A 21,510-nucleotide genomic window follows, 5' to 3' on the forward strand; every position below is an offset into this window, starting at 1 on the left:
AATTTGAGTTCAATTTTGGGATGAAATTGTGACAGGGCAAAGGGAATGGCTTCAAACTGAAAAAAAGAGAAATTTAAGTTCAATTTTGGGATGAAATTGTGACAGGACAAAGGGAATGGCTTCAAACTGAAAAAAAGAGAAATTTAAGTTCAATTTTGGGATGAAATTGTGACAGGACAAAGGGAATGGCTTCAAACTGAAAAAAAGAGAAATTTAAGTTAAATTTTGGGATGAAATTGTGACAGGACAAAGGGAATGGCTTCAAACTGAAAAAAGAGAAATTTAAGTTCAATTTTGGGATGAAATTGTGACAGGACAAAGGGAATGGCTTCAAACTGAAAAAAGAGAAATTTAAGTTCAATTTTGGGAAGAAATTGTGACAGGACAAAGGGAATGGCTTCAAACTGAAAAAAAGAGAAATTTAAGTTCAATTTTGGGATGAAATTGTGACAGGACAAAGGGAATGGCTTCAAACTGAAAAAAAGAGAAATTTAAGTTCAATTTTGGGATGAAATTGTGACAGGACAAAGGGAATGGCTTCAAACTGAAAAAAGAGAAATTTAAGTTCAATTTTGGGATGAAATTGTGACAGGACAAAGGGAATGGCTTCAAACTGAAAAAAAAGAGAAATTTAAGTTAAATTTTGGGAAGAAATTGTGACAGGACAAAGGGAATGGCTTCAAACTGAAAAAAAGAGAAATTTAAGTTCAATTTTGGGAAGAAATTGTGACAGGACAAAGGGAATGGCTTCAAACTGAAAAAAAAGAGAAATTTAAGTTCAATTTTGGGATGAAATTCCATGGGAGAACAGAGGGGCTCTGGTAATCTCCTCTCAGAACTGCAGAGCAGATCTGTACTCAAGCTTTGCTTTTAGTCTGGATCATGTGGAGCTCAGAGCTTGGCTTCAAAGCTGCCCTTTTCTTTTGGAGATGCATTTTCAGCAGGGAAAGTGCAGAACAACTGAATGAGTGTGGTCCTGAAAGAATGAGCAGCAAGGACTTCCTTTGAGAGCTGCCTGCACTGCATGTGTGTCATTCCAGGAATGACATTCAGGGAGTGAAGTGGAAAATCAGGGAAGTACCTGGTGCTCTGAATAATGGATCAGATGCCTGGATGCTGAGGCAGGCAGGAGGGAACAGAGTGTGATGGTTCAGAGGAGACAGATGGATACAATCCTGAGATCACACTCGTGTGATTCATCAGGCAGCTCTGGATATTTTGGGATTTTGCTCATGAAAGATTTAAAAATGGATTTGGTGTCTGGGAAATGGGCTGGAAAAGCAGGGATGTGCCCAGCACTGGTGGCACAGAGGGGAAATGGGATGTCAGTGATTGTCTCACAGATCCAGGGGTTTGTTTTTTAGTGTTTCAGTGCAGCAGCAGTGCCAGGATTGCCTGTGACCCTCTCTCCTCTCTTTAGGCAATTGACAGCATTCACCAAGTGGGTGTTTACTGCCTTGCTCTGGTGCCAGCTAACACATTGCCAAAAACTCCTCTGGGAGGAATCCACATCTCCCAAACCAAGCAGCACTTTCTGGAGGGCTCTCTGCACCCCTGCAACATCCTCATGTGCCCACACACTTGTGTGACCAACTTGCCAAAGCCCAGGCAGAAACAGCCAGGTAAACCTGAACCCTTTTTGTGCTGTTAAATTGGCTCAGTGCCTCAACCCCAGGGATGTCCCAGAGCTGTCACACCATGGCTGGGGTGTGTTCCAGGCCTTTCTTTGCATGTGTCAGTCAGGAATTTTAATTCTTCATTTGGGATTTTCCCTCTTGATGAGCAAAGACTTGCTGAGCTCCATCAGTGAGGCTTCATTGGCACTGGGATCCTGCAGGAATTCTGTCCCTTTGCTCTGCCCCTTCCCAAAGTGCTGCTGTCTCTCCACAGGTGTGGGCCCTGCCTCTGTGATGGTGGGGAACCTGGTTGCTGGGAAGAGAATTGCTCAAGCCTCTGGGAGAGATCTGGGTCAAATAGAAGACAATGATTTAGTTAAAAAGGTAAATCAGGGTTTGTGGCAGCTGGAGGATGGGAAGGAGTTTCCTCTCCTGGGAAAGCACTGAAGGAGAAGCTGGTGTTGAATTCCTGCCTGTCTTTTCCAGCACCAGTTTCTGACAGAGGTGTTGCAGTGGAGAGCTCAAGCAACTCCTGACCACCCACTCTTCCTTTTATTGAATGCCAAGGTACAGTCAGTGCTGAGCTGGATTTTAAGGTCCATGTGTTACCCAGTGTCAGGCAGAAACTTTAAAATCTTTTACCCTCTGAGTGCCTCTCTTTAGCCTCTGTGTCAGATTTTGCCCACAGATTTGTTTTAAAGCTTGACCCTCTGGGTCCCTTCATGGTTCAACACTTCATTTTAAAACTGAGCATGTTTGTAGGTCCCACTGGTTCCTGTCTCAGTTAATGGTGTGTCCCTTGGTGCCACCATCCCTATCAATGGTGTTGAGTATATTCTGGCAAGGTTCTGGTGCAAGAAGACCTGAACTGACTCCCTGGAAGGTAGAATTTTCTAGAGCAGCTCTAACTCCATCTCTATCCTTTGATTCAGTAGTGGATCAGCCAGCAGCCTTTAGGTAGAGATAACTCCTAGCTGTAGCCTCCTGCTAGCCAGCAAGCTTGGATTTATCTCACAGCAGCCACTTGGTGTTGTTCCAACCCCTGTTTAGAGCATTTTTTGTCTCCTTTCAAGGGAACCACTGTGTGCACAGCCACCTGCCTCCAGCTGCACAAAAAAGCTGAGAGAATTGCATCAGTGCTGTGTGACAAAGGCCATCTCAATGCAGGGGACAATGTGGTGCTTCTTTATCCTCCTGGTGAGTGAGTCCTGCTGGGGAAACACAGCCTGGGATTTTTTTTTGGGATCTGCAAATGCAGGAAAAGCACTCAGTGCTTGTGAGAGGTGCTCACTGGTGTGTCCTGACTGGCTTTGGAGTCACCAGGATGTTCTAATCCTGTGGGATGGAGATGATTTCCTGCCTGCTTCCTTTACTTTCCCCATCCCCAACTTCCTGCTGTTGAATTCCTGTCTTTTCCAGCACCAATTCCTGGCAGAGGTGTTGCAGTGGAGAGCTCAAGCAACTCCTGACCACCCACTCTTCCTTTTATCACCTTCCTTTTATCAACTTCCTTTTATCAACTCCTTTTATCACCTTCCTTTTATCAACTTCACCAGCTGCCCTTGCTGCTGGGCTGCTGCAGTGCTGTGGAAATGTTTCCCTCATCCCACAGGAGGAGCAGCAGTGCCCTGCTGTGCCCAGGATGTCCCTCCCCAGTGTCCCCCTGTCGTGTCCTTGCAGGAATTGAGCTCATCTCAGCCTTCTATGGCTGCCTGTACTCGGGCTGTGTCCCTGTCACCGTGCGCCCTCCCCACGCCCAGAGCCTGGTGGCAACACTGCCCACAGTGAAGATGATTGTGGAGGTGAGTGACAGGGTGGGGCCTCGGGCTCCAGGGGTGACAGGAGTGTCACAAGAGTCACACTGAGCACTGCTGTTATAGCCTGAGGCTCCAGAGGTGACAAGAGTGACACAGGAGTCACATTGAGCACTGCTGTTAACAACTTGAGGCTCCAGGGGTGACAGGAGTGTCACAGGGACTGTGGCAGTGCTCATGGGCTCCAGGGGTGACACAGGAGTCACACTGAGCTCTGCTCCAGCCTCTCAGGCTCCAGGGGTGACAGGAGTGTCACAGGGACTGTACCAGTGCTCATGGGCTCCAGGAGTGACACAGGAGTCATACTGAGCTCTGCTCCAGCCTCTCAGGCTCCAGAGGTGACACAGGAGTCACACTGGGCTCTGCTCACCTCCAGGAGTGACACAGGAGTCACACTGAGCACTGCTGCTCCAGCTTCAGGCTCCAGAGGTGACAGGAGTGACACAGGAGTCACACTGAGCACTGCTGCTCCAGCTTCAGGCTCCAGAGGTGACAGGAGTGACACAGGAGTCACACTGAGCACTGCTCACCTCCAGAGGTGTCACAGGAGTCACACTGAGCACTGCTCACCTCCAGAGGTGACACAGGAGTCACAGTGAGCTCTGCTACAGCCTCTCAGGCTCCAGGAGTGTCACAGAAGTCACTCTGAGCTCTGCTCACCTCCAGGAGTGTCACAGGAGTCACACTGAGCTCTGCTCACCTCCAGGGGTGACACAGGAGTCACTCTGAGCTCTACTCACCTCCAGAGGTGACACAGGAGTCACACTGAGCACTGCTCACCTCCAGGGGTGACACAGGAGTCACAGTGAGCTCTGCTCACCTCCAGAGGTGACACAGGAGTCACAGGGAGCTCTGCTCACCTCCAGGGGTGTCACAGGAGTCACACTGAGCACTGCTCACCTCCAGGGGTGTCATAGGAGTCACACTGAGCACTGCTCACCTCCAGAGGTGACACAGGAGTCACACTGAGCTCTGCTCACCTCCAGAGGTGACACAGAAGTCACACTGAGCTCTGCTCCAGCCTCTCAGGCTCCAGGGGTGTCACCAACCTCGTGCTGTCTGTGTGAGAGGGATCCAGGCACACCTTGGGGCTGAGGGACAGTGTTCTCATTCATGGAATCACCCCCTCCCAGACACACTGCAGGTGCTTTCTGAGAACACCAACATGATGTTGGCAGCCAGAACTTCCCCTGGATGCTCCTTATTGCTGGGGAAGTCCAAATCCTGTAGCTGAGTCACTTCCCAAGCCCAGTAACCAGGAGACACCATGGGGAGGAAAGCTGGATCTTGCTGTGGCACCTCAGCTGCTCCAGAGGTTCTGACAGGGTCTGTGCAGGCTGGGCTGCACTGGGATTTAGTGAAGGGGAAGAAGAGCAGAAAAAAAACCCAAAAATCAGGTTTGCTGAAAGAAATTGGCTGCAGATGATAAAAGAGTCCCTGAAGATCAGCTCTGGAGTGGCAGTGCTGCTGGGACCTGCTCCTGCCTCTTTGTTTCAGTGAGTGTTGATCTTTGCAGGTCAGCAAAGCTGCCTGTATCCTCACAACCCAGACCCTGATGAGGCTGCTCAAGTCCAGAGAGGCAGCTGGTGCTGTGGATGTGAAAACCTGGCCAACCATCATCGACACAGGTGAGTCCCTGGGCCAGGAGGCTCCTTGATGTTCTCTGGGGGGGTGACAGGTGACTTCCAAAGCCACTGAGTGCCTCATGAAAGGTTGTTTGAACATGTACAAAAGCTGTCCAAGATGTGCCTTTGTTCACTGAGAACTCTTCTGCATCGACCTGTGCTTGGGAAATGATTGCAGTGACATCAGTGACAGCTGGAGACAACTTTAATCTGCTTTTCTTCCTTTTCCTGAGAAGAGATAATTTTCCATGTGGGAGCTTTGACAAGAGTTTTGCCATACACTAACCTGTCTCTTCTGGAAAGGAAATTAATAGAAAGTTTTCTATTCCATCTCTGCTCTTTTAAAAGTTGTGTTTTCCTTTCAAACACCAGCAGAGGAACCCAAATTAACCCATTTGTTTCTCTCTTGCACAGATGACTTGCCCAGGAAGCGACTGGCCCAGATCTACAAGCCACCCACACCTGAAATGTTGGCATATCTAGATTTTAGTGTATCCACAACAGGCATGCTCACAGGAGTAAAGGTATAGTAAGGGGTTGGAAGAGGGGAATTTCTGTCTTCTTTTTGCCTCACCCTCTGAGCCACCTCCCCTTGATCTCCACCTGCAACTTGTAGCTTAAACAAAGACCCAGATTTTCTTTTAACAAAGCTGTGGTCTTAAATTCTGGGTCAGTTCTACCATGGAGGAAAAGGGGTCAGGAATTCTGCTCCCACTGGAGAGAGCTCTGAGCTCTGCTGGCCTCCACCAAGAGCAGAATAGGGATGCAATCAAGAAAAAGAGGATAAGAAACTAAAAAAAAAAAGGTTTAGACTGTGGTTAATGCTCATGTGTGATTGGAGTTGCAATCACAGGATGGGCAGGGTTGGAAGGGACCCCTGGGATCCCCCCGTCCAGGGCAGGGTCACCCAGAGCAGCTGCCACAGGTGGGTTTGGAATGTCTCCAGAAGACTCCATGACCACTCAGAGGAGTGCTCTGCCACCTTCTCATGTTCAGGTGGAACTCCAACAACCACAGCTGAACTATTGGTGTCCTGCACCTGCAACTTGTAGCTTAAACAAAGACCCAGATTTTCTTCTAACAAAGCTGTGGTCTTAAATTCTGGGTTAGTTCTGCCATGGAGGAAGAGAGGTCAGGAATTCTGCTCCCACTGGAGAGAGCTCTGAGCTCTACTGGCCTCCACCAAGAGTAGAATAGGGATGCAGTCAGATAAGAAACTAAAAAATAAAGGTTTAGACTGTTGTTAATGCTCATGTGTGATTGGAGTTGCAATCCAGGATGGGCAGGGTTGGAAGGGACCCCTGGGATTCCCCAGAGCAGCTGCCACAGGAACATGCCCAGGTGGGTTTGGAATGTCTCCAGAAGACTCCAGGACCACCCAGGGCAGTGCTCCAATGCTCTGCCACCTCCTCATGCTGAGGTGAAACTCCCAACAACCACAGCTGAGCTGTTGGTGTCCTCCACCTGCAACTTGTAGCTTAAACAAAGACCCAGATTTTCTTTTAACAAAGCTGTGGTCTTAAATTCTGTGTCAGTTCTACCATGGAGGAAGAAAGGTCAGGAATTCTGCTCCCACTGGAGAGAGCTCTGAGCTCTCCAGGACCACCCAGAGCAGTGTTTCAGTGCTCTGCCACCTCCATGGAAAGTTCTTCCTCATGTTGAGGTGGAACTCCAACAACCACAGCTGAACTGTTGGTGTCCTCCACTTGCAACTTGTAGCTTAAACAAGGACCCAAATTTTCTTCTAACAAAGCTGTGGTCTTAAATTCTGGGTCAGTTCTACCATGGAGGAAAAGGGGTCAGGAATTCTGCTCCCACTGGAGAGAGCTCTGAGATCTGCTGGCCTCCACCAAGAGCAGAGTAAGACTCCAGGACCACCCAGAGCAGTGTTCCAATGCTCTGCCACCTCCTCATGCTGAGGTGGAACTCCAACAACCACAGCTGAACCGTTGGTGTTCTCCACCTGCAACTTGTAGCTTAAACAAGGACCCAAATTTTCTTCTAACAAAGCTGTGGTCTTAAGTTCTGGGTTAGTTCTGCCATGGAGGAAGAGGGGTCAGGAATTCTGCTCCCACTGGAGAGAGCTCTGAGATCTGCTGGCCTCCACCAAGAGCAGAATAGGGATGCAATCAAAAAAAAGAGGATAAGAAACTAAAAAAAAAAAGGTTTAGACTGTGGTTAATGCTCATGTGTGACTGGAGTTGCAGTCACAGGATGGGCAGGGTTGGAAGGGACCCCTGGGATCCCCCAGAGCAGCTGCCACAGGAACATGCCCAGGTGGGTTTGGAATGTCTCCAGAAGACTCCAGGACCACCCAGGGCAATGTTCCAGTGCTCTGCCACCTCCTGATGTTGAGGTGGAACTCCAACAACCACAGCTGAACTGTCAGAGCTCTGCACTCTCTACCTCAGCTCTGGAATCTCAGGAGCCAATTTCAGCTCTGCCTTCACCCCAGCTCTCCATAAACTCCCTGTGCTGCCCCCTCCCCGTGCTGGAGCACCCCTGGGTGCTGCCCTGGGCTCCCAGCAGTGTCCCCTGTGTTGCAGATGTCCCATGCTGCTGTCAGTGGCCTGTGCAGGGCCATCAAGCTGCAGTGTGAGCTCTACTCCTCGCGGCAGATTGCCATTTGTCTGGACCCCTACTGCGGGCTGGGATTTGTGCTCTGGTGCCTTTGCAGGTAGGATTTGCTGGGGGGGGGAAAGGGGAAGGTGAATTTTGGCTGGTTGGAAATGGGAAATGGATCCTTCTGGGTGTAATTTCACAATTATAAGCTGCACCATTTTGACTAAAATTTTGGTCTGAACCCAAAGTGCAGTTTATAATCAGGTGTGGCTTAAATATGGACAAAGAAGGAAAATTTGCTGTTTTAGTTTGGAGGTGTCTGCTGAGAAAGGCAGGAGCTTCTCTTTGAAATGGAGAATGTAAACCCCCTCCATCCAAATTATTATAATTTTGAGATCAAGGGGATTTCAGGCAAAGATGTGGGAATAGGAATAACAGTTCTTTTCTAGGGAAATTAAAATGGAAATACAGAATTACAAAGAAACATCCCCAAACCCTGACAAAGTCAGAGTTCAATCTGACACCTGTCAGTCAGGCAGGGTGTTGGCAGCAGTCCCATCCTCCTGCAGTGACAGATGTGGCTCAGTTGGAGCAGTGCTCCTGTACAAGGTGCAGTTTCCCTCTGGAGTCCAGTGGTGATGTGGAGAAATCCGGTTTTCCTCTGGAGTCCAGTGGAGAAAGGGGCTCCCTTAGTGTCCCAAAACCTCTGTTTTTATCTTGGTAAGAAATGTTGGGCTCTTCCCCCTGGCTGGAGCAACTCCCAATGGGATGCAGTAATTTTATCAGTCCCACAGTGGGACTCAATGGCCATGAGCAGAAAATGACTGGCTGGAGGAAGGATGGGGTGTGAAAAGATAAAGAACAATGTTCTACCTGGTTTATAAAACATGACCCATTAACAGGAGATATCCCATGAGATAAATAACACTGCCCCAGCTGGTTTTTAACAGCTGGCCCATTAACAGAATATCTCCCATGGAGATCAGGATCACTTCCCCCACCCTCAACAGATGGAAATAGAACAGAAACCTTTTATCACATCCTCTACTGTAACCTGCAGCTTATAATCGTGAAATTACTGTAATTACAGCCGTGCTGACATTACAGAATGATTTAATTTACAGTCAGGGGAGATTTGTCTTTGAACTGACAACAACATGTTCCCTTTTGCTGCAGATTAGCAAGATGTTATCCAGTGTTGATTGTGTGTGTTTGTGCTGCCAAATATTCCTGGCTTCAGAATGTTTCTCTTCCCTTTCTTCCTTGATTACATGTTACAATAAGGGAGTTTTTGTTCTGTGTGGGGTTGAGCCAGTTCTCTTCCTTCTCTGTCACTGTGTGTTTGTGTGTGGATAAATTGTTATTTTTGTACAGTAAGTTGCACTTTTAAAATGTTGCTGCCTCATTTTGCCTCAGCTGCAGTCCCACAACCTGGACTAGCAGCAATGTAATGTGCAAATACAGTAAATATTAATTTAAAGATAAATACAGACTTCACTAAAATGTTTTCTCCTTTAATATTTTTCACAGTGTGTATTCTGGACATCAGTCAATTTTAATTCCTCCTATGGAGCTGGAATCCAATCTTTTTCTCTGGTTATCTACTGTCAGCCAGTATAAAATAAGGGACACTTTCTGTTCCTATTCAGTCATGGAACACTGTACAAAGGGACTTGGAAACCAAGTTGAAATGTTAAAGGTAAGAAACATTCCCTGAGTGTTGTGTTACATAAATTAAGGAAACTCTGTCAGCAAAGCAAAGTGATTAAATTAAATCATTAAATACAAATTTCCCCATTGCACAAATCTCCAAGCTAGAGGTGCTCCAAAAGCAAATCTCCAAAAGCAAATCTCCAAAAATAAATCTCCAAAATCTGCAGCCCCAGGACAGGAGAGGGCTGGGAAAGGAGCAGGGAGCACCTGGCAGGGAATGTCCCTGAGCAGGGAGGATCCCAGCTCTGCTCTGCAGCAATTCCTTATGTAACAGTCTGCAGTGGAGGCTCAGAGCAGCACATGATGGAAAGCACATGGCAGGAGAGCTGCTCAATGGAGGTGTGTTCTCCTTGGAGATGAGAGAAGGGGAAAAAAGAACTCCATGCCATGCCTGAGGTGGATTTTTCCCTGGGATTTCCTCTGTGAGATCAAAGCTCAGCCCTGTTCACCTGGGAGCTCCTGCCTGGTGCTGCTCAGAGCATTCACCATAAAAATAAAAATAAAAATAAAAATAAAAATAAAATAAAAATGGATTCAGACCTCAGTGTTTTTAGAGTCAGTGCAGTGCCAGTGGATGAATTGATTCTGCTTTGGTTTCCATCTCAGCACTGACTCAGAGGTGTCATCTCTGCTGAGCTGGGGCAGGAGGGAGCTCTGTCAGTCCCATTTCCAGGCTCTGCTCAGACACAATTTATACTTTACAAACAGAATAATTCAAAAGAAAAGTAACTTGGAACACAAGGACTGAGTCTGTCCTGCATTTCCTGAGTAATTTCAAGGGATAAGAGGCAAAGAGAATTTCTTGAGAGGGGTCTGATGAACCTCCAGCTGTTGGATCCCAGAAATCTGGGATGTTTGAGCTTTCACTGACCCCCAGAAGAACACTGCTTTTGAGACCTTGGAGAAGAATTCCAAATTTGAGTGATGGAGTTAAAATCACAGCTGTGTAGTTAAAATAGGAGTGTGTGATTTCACATGGTGAAGGGATTTTAAATTTGGGGTTTTTAAATTTTTTTTAATTTAGGTATGGGACAAAATGGAGGATTTTGGGGTGTTGTTTCTTTCTGTGTTCTTTTCAATTCTTCATGATTTCAGTTTGTTGTTTCTGGTTGAACAATGTTACACTGCAGGTCACAGGAATTTGATTATTGGATCAAAAATATAAATAACAGAGGTGTTAATTCTTTATTGTTTAGCTTTTAAAGATCTTGTAACCAGCTAAATTCAGCTCCATTTTGCTCCCTTTTAACAGGTAGCCAGCAGTGTCACAGACCTCTGTACTTTAGATACTTTTAATAAACACCCAACCCCAAACATGAGAAAATTCATCTCCTTTGTGGTTTTAATTCTTTGTATTTTGGATAAGATTTAATAAACACCCAACCTCGAACATGAGAAAATTCATCTCCTTTGTGCTTTTAATCCTAACTGAGCAAAACCAGAAGACAAACCACTGAGTGAGTGGTTCAGACAGCCCTCTGAGCAGCCTTTGCTGGTGTTTGTGTGCAGGCTCGAGGCATTAACCTGTCCTGTGTGAGGACCTGCGTGGTGGTGGCCGAGGAGCGGCCGCGCGTTTCCCTCACTCATTCCTTCTCCAAACTCTTCAAGGACATCGGCCTCTCCCCCCGAGCTGTCAGCACCACCTTTGGCTCAAGGGTCAACGTGGCCATCTGTTTACAGGTGAGGCTTCCCAGCACTCTTTTTTATTTATTATTTATTATTTATTTTTATTTTTAATCCCTGGCACCACATCCCAGATTTTTATTCCACGCTCCCCATCCGTGCGCGTTTCCGAAGCTCAACATCTGCCCTACAGGGAACAGCTGGCACAAGATTGAAGCAGCTTCTCTCATTCTTTTTCAGCTGCCAAATGGTCTCACAGATGCTCAGAACAAGTGCAACATGAATCTGAGCTGTTTCTTAACCACCAGGCCCTGTTTTTGTGGGAATAGTTTGGGGTGTCTCTCCCTTCCCCAAATCTCCTTCCCACCCAGGTGTTCCATAAAGTCACTACAGAATTTCTCTTAGGTGGGGGAATATGAGCAGGAATTGTGCTGCAAGAAACCCCTGGAAATGTTTCTGGGCTCAGGCAGAAATTATTCCAAGTGCTCTAAATGCATCAATGATTATTTTAAATATTTTAAACTCCTCAGGGGACGTCGGGGCCCGATCCCACCACGGTGTATGTAGACCTGAAATCCTTGAGACATGACAGGTACTGTAAGTTCACTGAAACCAATTTATCAACTCTATAAAACCCTGTAGTAGTGCTGAGTTTTCACAGCACTCCAAACACTTCAGCTCTTTTTTTTTTTTTTTTTCCCTGAAAATATTTTATTCTTTTCCTTCAGAGTGCGTCTGGTGGAACGAGGAGCTCCTCAGAGCCTGCTGCTGTCTGAGTCTGGGAAGGTGATTCCATGTGTCCCCTCTTCCCTTGTCCCTCTGGAATGTCACTTTGGTTTAGAAGGAATTTCCCTTTTTGCTGGAGCTGTTGGGGAAATGATTCCATTTTGCAGTCAATGAACCATAACAGAAATATGGGCTCTGGTATTTTTGAAATCAGCTCTTACTCCCTCATAGCTTAACAGAAAGAGGATTTCCTGTAATTTTTTAGCTGAATTTTTCAAAATCAAGATCTAACAACATGTCCAGGCCCAGAATATCTTAGCTGTGTGACCCTGGAGCTGTGGGATTTTTTTTATCCCTGTTTGTGATGTTCATGGGTGAAACCCTGCCCTGATTGAACAACCTGGGTGTTTTATTGTGCTGAAAAGAATCCAACAGGGATTGCACATTTTCCTTCTTTAGATCCTGCCTGGAGTCAAAGTGGTCATTGTCAATCCAGAGACAAAAGGACCTCTGGGAGATTCTCACCTTGGAGAGGTAAGGGAAGGTTTTGCTCCTTGGGGTCTTTTCCTGCTGCTCCTTGGGCTTTTCTCTGCTGGGGGAAAATTTGGAGCTGTGATACAAACCTCTGTAAAATGAATTATTGCTGGATAGTTAAAATTTGGATATTATTTCACTGCCAAGTTTAAAGAAAACCCACTTGAAAAGAAGCTTGTTCCACCCTAAACCTTGCAAACTGGCTCCCAAATAGAAAATTGACATTTGGCTTTCATTATCTGGATTCCACACCATTGTATTGATCTGTGTTGATGGATTATTATCCAGTTTTGGACTTGATGGATTATTATCCAGTTTTGAACTTGACATGCTAAAATTCACTATTTACTGAGTGCATCCTCACAGTTACTGCAAGAGTAGATCTCAAGATGCATTTTTAAGATTCTGCAGGGTATTTGGAAGCTTGAGGGATTATTATCCAGTTTTGGACTTGACATGTTAAAATTCACTATTTACTCAGTGAATCCTCACAGTTACTGCAAGAGTAGATCTCAAGATGCATTTTTAAGATTCTGCAGGATATTTGAGGAAGCTTGAACTGAACTTTTTTGACCTGAAAAATCCCAGATAAAACCAGAACCTCCTCGTTACGGTTTCCCCACTCCCTTGGGCTGATGCTCCAGCTGAGAGCAGTGCCAGGATGTGACATCTCCCCCCCTCCCTGCACAGATTTGGGTGAACAGCCCCCACACAGCCAGTGGTTATTACACCATCTACGACAACGAGACGCTGCAGGCCGACCACTTCAACACCCGTCTGAGCTTCGGCGACGCCGCGCAGACGCTCTGGGCACGCACCGGGTACCTGGGATTCGTGCGGCGCACAGAGCTCACGGCAGCCAGTGGAGGTGGGGCTGGGCATGGGCTGGGCATGGCTGGGAGGGACCTGGGCACTGCTGGGCACAGCTGGGAGGGAGCTGGGCACATGGCAGGGACACAGCTGGCAGCAGACGCTCTGGGCATGCACCGGGTACCTGGGATTCGTGCGGCGCACCGAGCTCACGGCAGCCAGTGGAGGTGGGGCAGGGGCTGGGCACAGGGCTGGGCACGGCTGGGAGGGAACTGGGCACATGGCAGGGACACAGCTGGCAGGAGACGCTCTGGGCGCACACCGGGTACCTGGGATTCATGTGACGCACCGAGCTCACCGCGGCCAGCGGAGGTGGGGCTGGGCACGGGGCTGGGCACATGGCAGGGACCTGGGTATGGCTGAGAGGGGCTGGGCACAGCTGGAAGGGACCTGGGCACAGCCAGGAGGGAGCTGGGCACATGGCAGGGACACAGCTGGCAGCAGACGCTCTGGGCTTGCACCAGGTACCTGGGATTCGTGCGGCGCACCGAGCTCACGGCAGCCTGGGCATGGCTGGGAAGGACTGGGCATGATTTGGAGGGGCTGGACACTGCTGGGCATAGCTGGGAGGGACCTGGGCACATGGCAGGGACACAACTGGGAGGGAGCTGGGCACATGGCAGGGACACAACTGGCAGGAGACGCTTTGGGCTCGCACCGGGTACCTGGGATTTGTGCGGCGCACAGAGCTCACCGCGGCCAGTGGAGGTGGGGCTGGGCACAGGGCTGGGCATGGCTGGGAGGGACCTGGGCATGGCTGGGAGGGACCTGGGCACATGGCAGGGACACAACTGGGAGGGAGCTGGGCACATGGCAGGGACACAGCTGGCAGGAGACACTCTGGGCTCGCACCGGGTACCTGGGATTCGTGCAGCGCACTGAGCTCACGGCAGCCAGTGGAGGTGGGGCTGGGCAGGGGCTGGGAACAGCTGGGCATGGCTGAGAGGGGCCTGGGCATGGCTGAGAGGGACCTGGACACAGCTGGGAAGGAGCTGGGCACATGGCAGGGACACAGCTGGCAGGAGACGCTCTGGGCGCACACCGGGTACCTGGGATTCGTGTGGCGCACTGAGCTCACCGCGGCCAGTGGAGGTGGGGCTGGGCAGGGTCTGGGCACTCTGGCAGGGGCTGGACACTGCTGGGCATAGCTGGGAGGGACCTGGGCATGGCTCTCAGGGACCTGGGCATGGCTGGGAGGGGCATGGGGACATGGCAGGGACACAGCTGGCAGGAGATGCTCTGGGCTCGCACTGGGTACCTGGGATTTGTGCGACGCACAGAGCTCACTGCGGCCAGCGGTTGTGGGGCTGGGCAGGGGATTGGGCACATGGCAGGGACCTGGGCATGGCTGAGAGGGAGCTGGGCATGACTGGGAGGGACCTGGGCACATGGCAGGGAGGGAGCTGGGCAGATGGCAGGGACACAGCTGGCAGGAGATGTTCTGGGTTCGCACCGGGTACCTGGGATTCGTGCAGCACACAGAGCTCACAGCAGCCAGTGGAGGTGGGGCTGAGCAGCGGCTGGGCACGGCTCTCAGGGATCTGGGCATGGCTAAGAGGGACCTGGGCACATGGCAGGGACACAGGTGGCAGGAGACGCTCTGGGCTCACACCGGGTACCTGGGATTCGTGCGGCGCACCGAGCTCACGGCAGCCAGCAGAGGTGGGGCTGGGCAGGGTCTGGGCATGGCTGGGAGCAGCTGGCAGGGAGCTGGGCATGGGGCTGGGCACAGCTGGGAGGGAGCTGGGCACGTGGCAGGGACACAGCTGGCAGGAGATGCTCTGGGCTCGCACCGGGTACCTGGGATTTGTGCGGCGCACAGAGCTCACGGCAGCCAGTGGAGGTGGGGCTGGGCAGGGACTGGGCACAGGGCTGGACATGGCTGGGAGGGGCTGGGCACAGCTGGGCATGGCTGGGAGGAGCTGGGCATGGCTGGGAGGGGTTGGGCATGGCTGGGAGGGACCTAGGCACAGCTGGGAGAGGCCTGGGCACAGCTGGAAGGGACCTGGGCACAGCTAGGAGGGGCTGGGCATGGGGCTGGGGCTGGGCATGGGGCAGGGGCACACCTGGGAAGGACCTGGGCATGGCTGGGAGGGAGCTGGGCACATGGCAGGGACCTGGGCATGGCTGAGAGGGACCTGGGCATGGCTGGGAGGGACCTGGGCACAGCTGGCAGGGGCTGTTCATGACTTGGAGGGGACTGGGCACAACTGGCAGGAGCATGAGCATGGCTGGGAAGGAACTGGGCACATGGCAGGGGCACAGCTGGCAGGGACTGGGCACAGCTGGGAGGGGTGTGGGCAGCCTGGACATTTCCATGGGAATCTCATGGCTTAACCAAGGACTGCACCTGGGCACAGCTGGCAGGGACCTGGGCACAGCTGGGAGGGGCCTGGCCACAGCAGTTCCCCTCTGGAGTCCAGTGGAGAAAGGGGCTCCCTTAGTGTTCCAAAAGCTCTGTTTTTATCTTGGTAAGAAATGTTGGGCTCTTCCCCCTGGCTGGAGCAACTCCCAATGGGATGCAGTAATTTTATCAGTCACAGTGGGACTCAATGGCCATGAGCAGAAAATGACTGGCTGGAGGAAGGATGGGTTGTGAAAAGATAAAGAACAATGCCCTGCCTGGTTTATAAAACATGGCCATTAACAGGAGATATCACATTAGGTAAAGAACACTGCCCCACCTGGTTTATAAAATATGATCATTAACAGGAGATATCCCATTAGATAAAGAACACTGCCCCACCTGGTTTTAACAGCTGGCCCATTAACAGAATATCTCCCACAGAGATCAGGATCACTGCCCCACCCTCAACAGATGCTGACAGAACAGACACCTTTTATCACACTCTGTATTGTAACCCAAGACATGCAGAAATGCATCTTATAATCAGGTGCAGCTTATAATGGTGAAAATAATGTAATTTTTTTTATCCATTTTCTCTGTCCCCAGAGCGCCACGATGCCCTGTACGTTGTGGGAGCCCTGGATGAGACTCTGGAGCTGCGGGGGCTGCGCTACCACCCCATCGACATCGAGACCTCGGTGTCCCGAACCCACAGGAGCATTGCAGAATGGTAAAACTCTTCCTGAGGGCTGCAGCCAGCTGAAATGTAGCACTTCAGACAAAAAAAAATGTAGGGTTTTATGTGAAAAATAAGTGGGACAAAAATGCAGGGTTTTGTCAGGAAAAAAAATTTAAAAAAAGGGAAATTCAGAGGTTTTTGTGTTGCCATCATCAAGTTATAAATCTGATTTACCACCTGCAGATGAGGACAGGCTCAGTGTTTTCTCACTGAGTTCAACACAGAAATGATGATTTCCTTCTCTGGGGTGTGAGGAGCTGTTCCTGAGTCAGGGACAGCAGCATTGGGTCTCATACAGGTGGTGCTGAGATGGGTCTGAGTTCTGTCACATCAGGACAGAGCTGAAGGAAAAGGGTGAGGGCAAAACATAAAACAGTCCTGGGAGATGGAGCAGCCCAGTTTGAGGTTAATGCCATGGTTTGAGAGGGGCCAAAGTTGGCTCAGGTATTGGGGTCTCCAAAGAAAAGTGAGAAGTTCTAAAGGTGAACTGACCAATTACACAAACTAATTTCTAACCAATTATCTTCCAAGGTGTTAGAGTGTGGCCAAATTCTTAAGGAATTTGGCTCAGCCTTGATATCTAGGAAATCTTATCTATTATAGCAAGTTCCAGGGGCCAGGGGAAGATGGCTTTGGAGGAATTGTATCATCCACACTCCCCCTGTGAGGGTGGAGAGGTCCTGGCACAGATAACCCAGTGCTGCCCCATCTCTGGGACTGTCCAGGGTCAGGTTGGACAAGGCTTGGAATAACCTGGGATAGAGGAAGGTGTCCCTGCCCATGGATGATCTTGAAGGTCCCTCCCAGCCCAAACCATTCTGGGATTCTGGATTTGTGGTCATCTCACACAACATTTACCTCTGCTGTCAGGGGTTTTCCACCACAAGCAGCTGTAACCACAGATTGCATTTCCCAGCATTTTTTTCCAAGTATAACATCTATTATAGCAAGTTCCAGGGGCCAGGGGAAGATGGCTTTGGAGGAATTGTATCATCCACACCAAACCATTTTAACCCTTTACTTCATGTTTATCTCCTATTGTTTTTTTATTAAACCCTTTCAGTTTTACCAAGGCAGTGAAATGTATTTTTCACAATCGGATTTTTTGTTTTTCCCTTTGTCATTCCAGCGCTGTGTTCACCTGGACCAACCTGCTGGTGGTGGTGGTGGAGCTGTGTGGCTGCGAACAAGAAGCTCTGGATTTGGTCCCTCTGGTCACCAACGTGGTCCTGGAGGAACATTACTTGATTGTGGGGGTGGTGGTGGTGGTGGATCCCGGAGTCATCCCCATCAATTCGCGCGGCGAGAAGCAGCGCATGCACCTCCGGGACAGTTTCCTGGCAGATCAGCTGGACCCCATTTACGTGGCCTACAACATGTGATGGCACCACTGAGGGATCAGGGAGGTTAGGAAATGAAGCTGGTGAAAAATTACTAATACTTGAGCTAAAGTTTGAAGTTGCTGCCACATTCCCTCCCTCTCATTCTGGGGGGTTTTGGGTCCTGGTAGGGTGAAGGAAATGTGGGAAGCAGCAGCAAACTGTCTGTAACAAGTTTACTGAACCATGAGCTTTAGAGAACTGCAAAGTGGGAAAATGTGTGAGCTACAAAATCCCCAAGGCCTTTACAGTAGTGTTACTTTTTCACCCGTTGTACATATTTGTATTTTTATCTAATCCCGGGTTAGGATTCTATAAGGGGAGGGTTTATTTAGTTAAGATAATAAACTATTAAGAAAAGGGTCACCAGAATTCTGCAGTTCCCTCCTCCATGCTCTCCTTTGCATCTGGAGCTGTTCATAACCCACAGGATCTTATTGACAATTGTGCCATGACCAAATCAATAACAGAATCAGAGTTGCTTATTCATATAGAGATTTCTGGAATTTAAAAAGAATTTTTTGCCTATATTTTAAATATGTAAATATTACTATACATAATTCACTTAGATAGAAAATTAACTTGGCTAGTGAGGACAGCTGAAGGTTGATACTTTTAAGGACAGGTGACTTTTGTGGTCCTCAGCATCCTGGCATTGGCTTGGACACAATGTGAGATGCTCCCACCTTGCCCAGGTGTCTGATTTCGTTTTTATCTTTATTCTGGTGTGCAGAACCCTTTGGTTTTAAGGCACATCTTTTCTCCAAGAGGCTGAGAATTCAGCATGGAATGGGGTAGAAATGGCAGAAATCCCAGGAGGAAATGAGGGACAGCCTCATCCTGTGGCACCAGGTGTGGGAAGGAAAAAAATTCCTGAGGTTGGCACCAGATGTGGAAAGGAAAAAAATTCCTGAGGTTGGCACACAAACAAAAATTTCTCCTCAAAGCATTCCCTGAAAGAACAGGAAAATTCCAGCTTTAAGGCAATTTTTTCTTTTTCCAGGAGGAGACAGAAATTCTGGCAAACTCAAAATTTTTTTCACAAAATAGAGAAAATTGCTATCCCAACCTTCCACATCCTGTGTCAGCTCCAACTTTAGGGAATGGGAAGAAAGAGAAGCCTTAAAGCAGCAGCAGGTACAAGATTTTCCTGCTGGGAATCAGTTCCACACAGGCTGGGGGAGAGCTGGTGGTTGAGCTTTGATAATTTAAAAAATTATCTTTTTTTTTTTTTTTTAAATTTTCATCTTTTAACAACAATTACACTTCTCTGGGTGCTAATATATTAATTTTTTTTTTTTTTTTTTTTGGAAGCCTTGGGAGCTGCTACCAGATCCTGCAACAGGGTTTTTTTGAGTCAGATGTGGTATACAGTGTAAATAAACTTTTCAAATGTTTCCAGATTACCTCACACAAAGTTTTTTAGGCAGTTTTTACAAAGGTTGATGGTGTGGACTTGGAAGATCCTGTGGCAGTTACTGGAACAGTGGATCCACAAGGAAAACTCTGTGTCCTTGAAAAGCTCCTGGTGGTTCCTCACTGACAACAGGAGCTTGAAAACTCAGATAAGAAGTTTCAAATGATTATTTTTTTGAAAAATGTTTGGTGGGGGAATAGGAACTGGAAGTTTAGTGGCAGGTCTGGGCTTAAGGTTTTTTTTTTTTGGATTTCAGGGGCACATTTTGGAACCATGTCTGTGTTTTGCACAGTATCAGCCAACACTGCAGAATATGCACAAAATCTTCAATATATTTAGTTTTAATAAATTGAACACAAAGTGGGGACAGTGGCAGGGCAGACTGGGACTGGAACAGTTGCTCCTGCAGCTTATTTTGGGTGTAAAATGCACAAAGGTTGTTCTCCCCTCTCAGCCAGAAAATTCCTGTTATTCCATGTTCTTTGTCACCATTTTTGTGTTTCCTGCACAGCCCAGGCCTGGCCAAGCAGCTTCACTCCAGTGTGACCTTTCCAGGCAGAAAGGTCTTGAACCTTTTTCTTTAATCAAAGCTTTACATTAATTGTTTCAAAAAACATTTTTTTTCTTTGTCCACTGAAGTAGATTTTAAATCCAGGATTGTCTTCTATTTTTTATTCGTGATTTTTCACAAATAAAACAATGTGTGTGTGAATTCCATCAAATGTGGCAGATGGAATTCCTGAAATGGCATTTTTGGAATGTGACTGGATTGATCTTTATTTTTTTTTCCTTATTTTTTGGTTTGGTACTGATAGCTTCCTATGGTTTGAGGTTTTATCTTGCAAGCTTCCTGTGTGCTCCAAATCTTCCAGCACATTCCCTGCCCATGGGATTGAGAGAACATTGCAGGGACAAGGAGAAGCTGCTCACTTTGGCTTCCCTGAATTCCCTGAGTGCTTTGTGCAGTGCTGGAGAGGAGGAAGGAGGAGCTGAGGCTCTGGAATCTCCAAATTCCACCCCCAGCTCTGCTCAGGACTTACCAGGAACCTTCCACAAATCATTCCACTCCTTCCTCTGGAGCTGGGGATGATAATTCCATTTTTTTTTTAATTTTTTTTTTTTTTGGGAACAAAGCAGATCCTTCATTCCAGGTGGGCAAGGCTGGGTGCTTTTCCCAAAGAAATCTTTTTTCCCCCTGGTGTGACAGCAGCTGCTGGGGCTGCACAGGGCTCATCATTCCCTTCTCTTGCCCCCTCAGGTTGAAATTTAACTGCAGTGAAACAGAAAAATTGGGAATTCTTCCCACTGGATTCAAGCATTGTGTGTGTGTCTCACTGTTCTGAATCTTCTCTGAGTAAAGCTGTGGGGACAGGAAAGTTTTGTCTTTTTTGTTAGAATTTGCACTTCATTTCTGGTTCAAATCAATTCAGCTGTGTCCTACTAACTGTCCTAAAATAAGGTTATAAAAACCAGATCAATTTTAGCCCTAGATGCATTTTTTTTTTTTTTTTTTGCTTTTATTTCTGTCAACCTCTTTCCCATTGTCCAATCCAGACTCCGGCATTCTGTAATTATGTATAAAGGTTTTATTTATTTAAAATTAGATTAGTTACATTTTTAAATTTAACACCTGGCTGGACAGTGTCTCATTAACGCATTGATTGTGTTTCCTTTGTCTTGTGTTAATAAATATTGATGCCTGGTTGCTTGTTTAGTCCTTCCAGCGCTGTTTCCATGAAGGAATTTTTATTTTTAAGGAAGAAAATGGTTAAAATTGATGCTGGGCAGAGGGAGAACTTGTAAGTATTTTATATTTTTGAGAAATGTTGGAGTTCTGAGGGTGTGAAGGAGCTGGGCTGGGCAGTGTCCTGTACCTGCAGATTTGGGAATTTGGATTTTTGGGGATCAGAGCAGGGAGTGGAGCTAAGGAAGAGCTGGAGAAGGGGCTGGAAAACTCCTGGGGGAGATGGAAAAGGGGCTCAGCTTGGGAAAAAAGGGGGGATCAGCCTGGAAAAGGGGATTAGCTTGGAAAAAAAGGGGGATCAGTCTGGAGAAAAAGGAGGATCAGCCTGGAGAAAAAAAAGGGGGGATCAGCCTGGAAAAAAAGGGGATCAGCTTGGAGAAAAGGGATTCAGCCTGGAATAAAGGGGATCAGCCTGGAAAAGGAGGATCAGCCTGGAGAAAAAGGGGGAACAGCCTGGAGAAAAAGGGGGGGATCAGCCTGGAGAAAAAGGGGGGGATCAGCCTGGAGAAAAAGGGGGGGATCAGCCTGGAGAAAAAGGGGGGGATCAGCCTGGAGAAAAAGAGGGATTCAGCCTGGAGAAAAAGGGGATTTAGCCTGGAGAAAAAGGGGGATCAGCCTGGAAAAGGGGATCAGCCTGGAAAAAGGGATCAGCCTGGAAAAAAAAGGGGGATCAGCCTGGAGAAAAAGGGGGATCAGCCTGGAGAAAAAAAGGGGGATCAGCCTGGAAAAAAGTGGAGGATCAGCCTGGAGAAAAAGGGGGAACAGCCTGGAGAAAAAGGGGGGATCAGCCTGGAGAAAAAG

General features: G+C 48.2%; 1 protein-coding gene across 3 annotated transcripts in view; it reads left to right on the forward strand.

The window, feature by feature from the left end:
* DIP2B (disco interacting protein 2 homolog B) overlaps positions 1-18,477 on the forward strand; it is a 75,802-nt gene extending 57,325 nt beyond the window's left edge. For all 3 annotated transcript variants that reach the window (XM_033083372.1, XM_033083373.1, XM_033083374.1), the window contains 16 exons: positions 1,421-1,622; positions 1,891-2,000; positions 2,103-2,183; positions 2,690-2,813; positions 3,297-3,418; positions 4,947-5,058; positions 5,470-5,579; positions 7,602-7,732; positions 9,148-9,316; positions 10,840-11,010; positions 11,484-11,545; positions 11,682-11,739; positions 12,139-12,213; positions 12,904-13,081; positions 16,037-16,160; positions 17,299-18,477. In XM_033083372.1, the coding sequence (XP_032939263.1) occupies positions 1,421-1,622; positions 1,891-2,000; positions 2,103-2,183; positions 2,690-2,813; positions 3,297-3,418; positions 4,947-5,058; positions 5,470-5,579; positions 7,602-7,732; positions 9,148-9,316; positions 10,840-11,010; positions 11,484-11,545; positions 11,682-11,739; positions 12,139-12,213; positions 12,904-13,081; positions 16,037-16,160; positions 17,299-17,551 (2,082 nt within the window). In that variant the 3' untranslated portion in view covers positions 17,552-18,477. The remainder of the gene's footprint in view (positions 1-1,420; positions 1,623-1,890; positions 2,001-2,102; positions 2,184-2,689; positions 2,814-3,296; positions 3,419-4,946; positions 5,059-5,469; positions 5,580-7,601; positions 7,733-9,147; positions 9,317-10,839; positions 11,011-11,483; positions 11,546-11,681; positions 11,740-12,138; positions 12,214-12,903; positions 13,082-16,036; positions 16,161-17,298) is intronic.
* The last annotated feature ends 3,033 nt before the right edge of the window (positions 18,478-21,510 follow it).

The sequence above is a fragment of the Catharus ustulatus genome, chromosome 31 (assembly GCF_009819885.2).
Source record: "Catharus ustulatus isolate bCatUst1 chromosome 31, bCatUst1.pri.v2, whole genome shotgun sequence".
NCBI lineage: Eukaryota > Metazoa > Chordata > Aves > Passeriformes > Turdidae > Catharus > Catharus ustulatus.